The sequence below is a fragment of the Acanthochromis polyacanthus genome, chromosome 1 (assembly GCF_021347895.1).
Source record: "Acanthochromis polyacanthus isolate Apoly-LR-REF ecotype Palm Island chromosome 1, KAUST_Apoly_ChrSc, whole genome shotgun sequence".
NCBI classification, from domain to species: domain Eukaryota; kingdom Metazoa; phylum Chordata; class Actinopteri; family Pomacentridae; genus Acanthochromis; species Acanthochromis polyacanthus.
In genome coordinates, this window is record NC_067113.1 from 27,095,671 (window position 1) to 27,104,815 (window position 9,145).

General features: G+C 43.8%; 1 protein-coding gene across 1 annotated transcript; it reads right to left on the reverse strand.

Annotated features, from left to right (window-relative positions):
* Nucleotides 1-1,103: 1,103 nt before the first annotated feature.
* On the reverse strand, nucleotides 1,104-5,690 carry zfp36l1a (zinc finger protein 36, C3H type-like 1a). The gene is made up of 2 exons (XM_022197000.2): nucleotides 5,492-5,690; nucleotides 1,104-4,573 (listed from the first exon to the last, which is right to left on the reverse strand). Exons 1-2 carry the CDS (start codon nucleotides 5,540-5,542, stop codon nucleotides 3,503-3,505), a joined length of 1,122 nt encoding a protein of 373 aa, XP_022052692.1. The 5' UTR covers nucleotides 5,543-5,690; the 3' UTR covers nucleotides 1,104-3,502.
* Between the last annotated feature and the right edge of the window lie 3,455 nt (nucleotides 5,691-9,145).

Sequence of the window (9,145 nt, forward strand, 5' to 3'; positions counted from 1 at the left end):
GGAGGGAAGGGAGTTCCTGCCCCAGCTCCCTTTTTTTGCAATCTGAGAGAATATAAACATGGACAGACGGAAGTGTCCAGAGGGCGAGGAAAAGCAGAAGCACTGCGGATGTCGAGCCGAGCATACGAAGGGGAAGCTACAGTATGTTGCTACTGAAATCAAATACCGCTCTGCTTGTATGAACGGTCAAATGGAGATCGTTATCTGCGTTTATTCTCTACAGAAAAATATATTAAAACCAACCGCATGGGGTAGTGTGGTTTATATATTTTGATAATCCAGATATTCGGTCCAACAATCCATGACTCAACTGTTTACCCCACCTTTACCACGGATATCCACGACCACGTATCGATGTGCTCTCATGTAACCTCGGGATCACCGATCAGGTCACAGCCTCAGCAAATCACTTTTGTTTTTTTCATTATTCTCAGAAACGTTATGGCTACAGCAGCCACTGATCGATATTTCTGCTGAAACCTGGATTTGTGTTGAGTCTTTGTGTAACCAAACCTGCTCCATCAGACTTTGATTATCCCCAGGTCAATACCCCCTGACTGCTGTCTGTGCAGCTCACCAATCAACTTCCACCACAGTGAAACTCCCTTTAGTTCTGCATTATGCACAGAGAAGCAGAGCCAGCATGTCTCTTCTGTTTGGTTTTGCCTTCAGATGGAGCATTTCTACACAGATTTTTCCCTCTTTATGTGAAGCAGGGCTTTTCTAAGTCTCACATTTTACTATTATGTCGTCATGGAGTCGGTCAGTTTGCTGTGAGCTGGAAACTCAGCCTGTATTTCTTAAACTTTTGGCCAAATGGCATCATTAAAAGTATGCTAAATGAGCTATTAGATGTTCATGTTTGCAGAGTGTGCACAGACAGTTATTAGCGGAATACTTTAATACTGATGAAATCCTGAAATGGTGGGGATTCTTAGGAAAGCTCTGGAGTTTTTCTGATTTTACATTAATAAGCTGCGCCTCACAGTCTGACCAAATGTCTTCCAAAACAATTAAATTCCCTACAAGCCTATATGATTTAGTTGCTAACATGGCCAGTTTCTATTGCCAGGTCTTATGAGGAGTTCAAAAAGAGGCTGTAATATGAAGCAATGCACCTTTTATTTGTATAACAGGCACTTGAGATCTTTATTGCAGGGTATAATAGATTTTTGCCAACTAGACAGATGTTTCCACAGCTGCTTCAGGTATAGGAACATTTCCCCCCAGCCCTCAAAGACACCCTCAATACACAGTTTAACTTTTCCAAAAATACGGGGTTTATTGACTTAACTGCAATCAATACTTACAAAAAGAGGAAAAAAAAAAACAGGTTTTCATATAAACTCACAGAAATTACTGTAGTGAAAAAACATGGCTGAAAAAATACATTCAACTGTTTTACTTTCTTTGTGTCAAAATTCTGTTCACCTGCTCCAAACACGTGAAGGCAACACAGAACAAGTGACTAAAAAAAAATAATTAAGTCCTCCATTATCAAATATAAAAGGCAGAGAGGCCTTAGCTACCTGGAATGTATTCAACGAGGCACTTCCGCTGGTCAAGAGGGGGCCAAGCAAGTGCATCAAGCATCCAATAGAATTAAAAGAAAATAAACTTTCCTCAACCCATTTGGTCACAGCTATTGCTTGTAATAAACAGACTGGGTATAAGAACATTACCGACAGAAGACATGTCAACAAAACCAGTCTTCTAACTTGGAGACTGCTAAACCAGTGATGTGAGAGTTTATTTTATTTCTTTTAGCACCCCTTTACGTCTACCATCGAACCCAAAAGTACTGTGAGAATACTTCTCTTCAAAGTGGGGACAAGATCTGAGACAAAAACAAAAACAGAAGAGTTGAATTAATGGAATAACAGTTAGCTACTGTTACTGTCAGATTATTGTAAAGTGTGCAGGGGGAGACATCAGGAATGAATACAAGCAAATCTAGTTTAGATGGAATTGCAGTCCAATAAGAGGGAGTAAGAAAAAAGTACAATAAATAATCAAAACGCAAAACATCTTTTTTTGCATTTTTTTTTTGCTTTAAATTAAGTTTCATTTTGACAAAGTGTAGTTGCAGAACAAAAGTCATTGAAGTACAATATATTAAACTGTGAAAAAAGGAAAACTGACAAAAACGTCTTCACAATCTTTAGATTAATATGGAAGATCATAATTTAACATAAAAGAAAATATATTCTATTGTTCATTATCCAGATAAATACAAAAACAAAATTAACAAAAAATGCATATGATCACCAATAAATATGTTCTGATAAGTTAAATAAGCAGTGACACGCAAACCTTCTGTCTGGAAAGTTTTTCAAATAATAATAACCGTAATAATAACATTAATAAAAAATAATTATCAAATAAAGAAAGCAAAAAAAAAAAAAAAAAGGGATGTAATGAGTACAGAGTGCTCCTTGGAGCAGGTTCTAAAGTTGGAGGGGGAGAGAAAGTAAAGTAAAATAGCTTGGAGATCCGATCTTGTCAAGTTGTAGGATATACAACTGCACCATGGGAATGCTGGAATTCCCCAGATCGGCGAGGATGAAGAGGGAGGTGTGTGTCGAAGGGAGGCGGGGGGCAGGACAAAGTCTTACAGGTTTAATGATCAGTTTGATATCAAGACTTCCTTCCCAAACAACAACAAAAAAAAAAAAAAAAAAAAAAAAGAGCCAGTGACCAGCAACAGGAGGAGAAGATTCAGGAGGAGGAGGGGGGGACATAACCAACTTCCAGTTCAAAGTCCTTCCTGCAGACTCACCCAGTTCACAATTACATAAGCCGGGGTTTGAGAAGAACCGTGACGGTAAAAGGGGGTGAGGGGGGGCAAATGAGAAAGAATCAAACAAACAGTAGTCCATTCACCCTAAACACATGCAGAAACCGCCCCAGGCACTTTTTTCTTATTTATTTTTTTTAAAAACTATTCATATATTTTCAGGGTCTGTTATTTTTTTTTTTTTCCTTTTCGTCTTAACTCAGTCTGTAAAAACGTCTGCGGTAGAGCTACAGTTACATTAGTGAGCACCCTCTAGCTAGCTCAGGGGAAGTGGTATCGTCAGGAAGGGAGGGGGGGAAGAAACGGAGGGAGGGCGGGGGGGGGCAGGGGGCTAGTGCAATGCACTCCCCTTTCCAAGGCCACTTGTGCTGCTACACATTCAAGAACAAATGAAGAAGAAAGAAAAAACAAGTGGCACCTGGGAAAACAGTCAATTCTTGTTCTCATGATTCTCATTGTTCAATTTCCTCTCCTTTTTGGCACTATGACACATGGCAGGGTACTTTTAAAACTTGCTGTGCAGATTAGCTGGGATGAAATGATAATTTGAGTCGAGTTCCCTTAATTGATTACATCCTTAGAATTCTAATGAGGAACTAACACGGTGTGGTGAGTGGAGGAGGACAGGGGAGCTGTAGAAGGGGCAGAGGTAGAGGGGAGTGCCATGTTCTCTTTGTGTCATCAAACTTAGTCACTGGTGGATGTCTAGTCATCAGAGATGGAGAGGCGGCTGAAGATGGGAAGGCGGCGGGTGGTGTCCAGCGTGGGGGACTCAGAGCCACTCAGGCTGCCACCAGAGCTGCTCTGGTAGCCCTCTTGGTCTGAAAGCGAGTCTGGAGGGCTGGATGGAGACTCGAACATCTGAGGGGACTCCAACATGGGTCTGAAATAGTAAGGCGTGCTTGTTGGAGAGGGAGGTGCAGGGGCGTTGGGCTCTGTGCCTACAGGACCAGCACTGAGACTGGGCACAAACAAGTTGGCCAGCTCCTGGCTGGAGTAGGTGAAGGGGTTACTGCTGGGCCAGTCTGGGACCTCATCAGGGAAGAACATGGGTGGAGGGGTGACGGAGGTGGGGCTGTCTCTCAGCCCGGCTGAGCTGGAGAAACCTGCAAAGCTGTAGCTGTGCTGCAGTCGAGGCCTCTCCATCTTGTTGGAAGAGTTTAGAGGGGAGCACTGCTGGGGGGGTCCACGACGCTCCTCAGCATTGTGGATGAAATGGCAGCGAGGCCCGTATGGGCAGAAACCAATGGTGTGGAAGGTGCGGCACAGCTCAGTTTTGTATTTGGGATGACGGCTCAGGCTGCGCAGTTCATGGATTCCATGAGCAAACTGGCACTTGTCACCGTATTTGCAGGAACCGTTCTCCTCAAAGGGCCTGCAAAGCTCCGTCTTGTAACGGCTGGAGTTCACTTGGCTGCTGCCACCGCTGGTGGGACTGGCAGGACCCAGGCACTTGTTGATGAGCCTCTCACCCGTCTCAGAGAAGGAGCGGTCTCGCAGGCGGTTCTCCTTGTTGTTGCTGGCATTGCCAACCCCTGAGATGAGTGAGGAGTGGTCCGCTGCCTTCAGGCTGTTTAGAAACTGGTTCTGGCTGAACTTTGTGCTGCTGACAGAGTGCCGCCGCTGGTATACACCTCCCACTGAGGGAGATCCCACCGCCTTCCTGTCCAGCAGGGCTCCGGCGGGGCTGGAGATGGGCACATTGGTGCCAGTGCAAGGGACAGACATGGGATGGGGGGCACCCAGGTTGTTGTTGTAGCTGAGCAGTTTGTTGTTCTGCAGGGGGAAAGAAACAGAAAAACACGGCGTTAGAACAAATCTGACAGGCAGCGACTGGTGGGAAAGAGAGGCAAAAAAATCCACACCTCCTCTTGCATGACTGTTCTTTTTGGCTCCGACTACATAAGCGGATACAGGCCTATAGAACAGCAGCTGGTTTGGCAAGTTGCCCTGCAGAGGAATGTGTGGCTGTTTAGTAAACGGAGCAGCAGCAGCACATGAGAGGCCTGTGGGCTGCTAGTGGCTACAAAGAGGCTGCATCATTTGAAAGATAATGAAAGTGGCAAAGCATCCAAAAGAAACCTGGTCTGCCTTTCAATACACACTAGTGGAGGTGGCCGGTTAGTCACTGATTTACATAAGTGCAAACCAAACAGGGAAAAAAGGCGCTTTAGGAAGAAATGGTCTGCAAACCGCAAGCAAAACGGGAATTATTACCCAACAAATATTAAGGTTAAACGCGGTTAATCGTTTATTAGGAGCACAGCTAAAGCCAGGCAAATCTGGTGAATGATTAGCGAGCATGTGGCTGCTGCTTTGTATTAAAAGTGGCGCAAAAAAAGCTGCTCTCATTAAAGCGAAGATCACATGAATTAACCGGAGCTAACTTTAACGAGATTTTAAAACTGCGCAGTAACCGTAAAAAGTTAGCTGATGTGGCACAAGGTTTCTAAACAAAGTTAGCGGCGGCGGGTGTTTTAACAACTCTCACACAGGAAACAAGAGGCGAAAACAAACTTTAAAACGTAGAGGAAAACAAGTAAACACGGAAAAAAACAAGCGGAGGCCCCGCGGACATGCAGCTTCATCATTCCTCCACAGCTTGCTAACTGCTAACAAGCTAACTGGAGCCGGAGAACAGTTTAAAAGTAGAGGGAAAAAGGGCATGGATTGAAAAGTTTTAAAGAAAGCTACCTTGTTCATTACTTCGAAGTCGAAGAAAGGCGACACCACGGCTGTGGTCATCTTTGCAGCGACCAAGTCAAAAGTAGTTTAAAAAAATCCAAAAGGAAAAAAAAAACAAGAAAAGTTGCGCAGGTCTGCTGAGTGTCTGATTCGCAGCTCCTGTGTATTTTGGACCCTGCAGACTCCCCCTCTGCCCTCCACCAGCCCCGACATTTGCTTTATAATCCTTTTGCAGGAGGAGCCTCAAGCACTGGGCGTTAACTTTCAGTAACTTTTTTTTTCTTCTCCTCCTTCCTCCCTCTAAAGTTGCATTAGTTTGTTTGAGCTCACTACACTGCAGGGACAAGCTCTGAACACTGCATTGAAGGCTTGGTTTCAAAAAAGAAGTTGTAAGAGGACAAATGCACAACTAAACAGTGCAGATATGTTTAAAATAAAGCAGATCTCAACTCCCAAGTGGCTTGAGAGTAACTTTATTTTTCTTTTTTTGCCACTGTGGAGTTGTTTACTGTGAGGCGCTGCATTATCCGCAGGCTTTTCTGCTACCATCCACTTCTCTGTAATTAATTTACTCCTAATTGCCGGACTGTAACGTCACTTGTGGGACTTTCCGGCGAATTCAAGGCTTTTAACTCTTTCCCAACCGCAGCTGTTTTACCCTGAAACCCTCCTGAAGCTCAGTGTGCCTGCATGTCAGTTCATCAGGTGGGCGATAACCTGATACAGGACTGAGTGATCTCAACCACAGCCGGTCACGGTGACGCTCGCAGCCACATGTATGAAAAGCTGCACGGAGAGTGAAACCTATACAAAGTCTATTGTGGTCCCATCTTCTTCGTCGTCTTCTTCCTTCCTCCCGCCTCTCTAAATCCATGACAGAGCAGCCATCGGCCATGTGCGAGGAGTTAATGCCAGGGTTGGGTTGCAATAGAAAGCAGAAGAAGAGGGGGGAGAGAAAAGAAAGGCAAGGGGGAGAGAGAGAGAGAGAGAGAGAGAGAGAAGAAAAGAAGCTGTTAACAAAAAAAAGAAGGTTGGAGTTGGAGGAGGGGATGATGGCATGAGGGGGAGATTTATGGGGGACGTTTATTACTACACAGCATTGCCCCAGGGAGGTGAGGGAAGAGGGGAGGGGATAGAGAGGCAAAAACATTCCCTTTCCCCTTCCTCTTCTTTGCCTATACAGGAGCCACACAGGGGGTTGGAGAGCTTTGTCTCAGCCGTGGAGGAGGCAAGGGGAGGTTGTTTTTGAAATGTTGGAATAGAAAAAATGTGTGTGGATGTTATCTTCCCCCATGTGCACTAGGAAGAGTAACTTCATGCAAACACTTCAAGTTGTCCTGGACCCCGTCAGCGAGCGGTGAGGGTGTGTGTTTTAACATAAAAAGAGTTTTACGAGCCGGGGCTGTGCAGAATAATCTCCCCCTGGAGTGTTTTCACAGACGACGGGGTGGAATGACAGACTTGCTGGAAATCATGTCTGCAGTTCAAAGGCCCTGTCACTGATTGATTAAGTGGATCAGATCGATTGCCTCCCTCTGAGGACTAAATACAGCAGGGAAGTAGGAGGGCAATCACAGCTTCTTCTTTTTTTTTTGTCCCCTCAGATTATATATTTAAAAAAAAAACTGTGGCTGGTGTGAAATGACCTAAAGAACTCATAATATGTCACACATTAAGCGGGATCACAGCCAGAGTTTAAGTAAGTACAGACAGCATTCTTGTAGCTGTGATGTTAGAGCTGGAAATTTCCCTCCTCCAGATTTGTACTTAAGGTCACCGCTGACTCTGATGGAGATGTCTCCTTCAGCCTCGAGAGACTTCTGCGGTTGTTTACTTTAATACTCTCAGATGTATTGCGCCGGCTCAATATTGTGCGATTCGGTTGTTCTTTCAGGTTGAGGAGGAGGCACCTGTTTCCTGCCAAGATGAAAATATATAGAAAAGAAAAAAAATCAGCCTCTGCTCTCTCAGGGGATAAAGTCAGATGTGTCTCAGCTTTAAAGATGCAGACAGTAAAACTCCATAACAACTCATGACATAACTTTATAACTTGGTAGGATGTTTTGAAATGCATTTGCTGACTTTTATACACTGCATTCTTCAGGATTCACTTAACTGGACTCACAGGCTTTAGCTTCTTCAGTAATGCCCACTTCTATAGAAAAATACATTTTTGAGGTCAAAATTTCTGAGTTTTTGTGAGAAAGCCTGCAAATACAGGATATCTACTGTTTGGTGAAAGGTGATATTTGACAGTAATACTGATTTTAGATGTTAGAAAATAGTAATGGCCATCTAAACTCTTGTTTTGTCTGATTATCATTTTTCCATCTAAATATTTTCAATTTGATATCACATATGACAAAATATGGAGAAAATGAGAAGCTAGAATAGAGAAATGTTTTTATTTTTGCATGCGAAATTGGCTTGAATCATTAATCAATTATTAAAAAAGCTTCTTCTGTTTTTCTGCAGAAACCCACAAAAGGAACAAACTCGATATCAGCTCCTCTGGCAGTATTTTCCTACCACTGCTGACAGAGTTGAGCTCCTTCTCAGGAGAGTTGATTTCTGAGGATTTGTGCTGCTCGAGGTCAAGGCTGTCCTCCTCTTTTTTTCTTCTTTTTTCCAGCCTGTGTCGGAGCTGCAGTCGGTCACTCCTCAGTCAGCCTCAGCTGCTCGGTTTGATTTCTGCCTCCCGCGCTGTCATCTCTGATGACCCCCTCCTCAGAAGGGAGGATGAGGATGGAGCTTGAGGTCACTGGTAAAGCTTAAGCGGGATGACAGGATGTCAGATTTTTTATCTGTCTGAACAGGAGATGAAAGAAATTGCGGGGAAACACAACAAATTGGATGTGCAAGAGCAACAGTTTGCTGTAGTTTCTCCTTACAACCAACGGAGGGCAGAGTTCTTCCTATTCTCTGTCCTCTAGTTGCAGTGTTTCCTTATTTACTCCCCTCCTTGTTTAGTATTAGTGTCTACATTATTTGCCCAAAGCATAACTTTAGATTAACAGAATGGTTACACCTCAAGTGAGAACTTCCAAGATTATACAAGCAGGTCAGCACAGTCAAACACTGCTCCTTCCCTGTGTGGCTTTGAGGTGAATTAGGACTCAGCACAAGCCTGCATATTGTGTAATCAGCCTTTCCAGTGACACACTAACTTACTGGCCTTATATGAAGCAAAGAGACTTATCAGCTACAAACACACAATTGCTCACACTGCTGGTGTGGAAATCTCAAGCTGTGCTGCACCACATCCCACTTAGGGTGACCACAAGCTCATTAAACGACGTCTTAAAGGAGGAATAAGTAGTATTTTTTACTGCCGCCTGGTACATAATGTGTATTCTGGGGGACTGATAGTGTTGTTGATGAATACCAGTTGCTGAGAGGGTTTCCACTTAGTGAGATTTCTGACTTATAAAGTTAATTTTCCAGCGCAAGTATCTGTTTTGGAAGAAATGGTTCCTCCCCACACATTTTCAATTCTTTAGCACTGAAGGCTGTTACTGTACAAGCAGCTGCAAGTGGAACATCTCCTCTTCAGTAGAAATTCCTTCTGAATCTTGAATGCTGCAGTGAAAATATGAATATTAGTGTCAATTATTGGAATGGAAACTTTGATCAATGCCAGTAGCGTTGCCGTTACGGACACAA

Coding starts and splice junctions, on each gene's coding strand:
- zfp36l1a (XM_022197000.2), bottom strand. CDS start 5,542: ATGACCACAGCCGTGGTGTCGCCTTTCTTCGACTTCGAAGTAATGAAC. Junction 4,574..5,491: donor ACTTCGAAGTAATGAACAAG/GTAGCTTTCTTT, acceptor TTCCCCCTGCAG/AACAACAAACTGCTCAGCTA.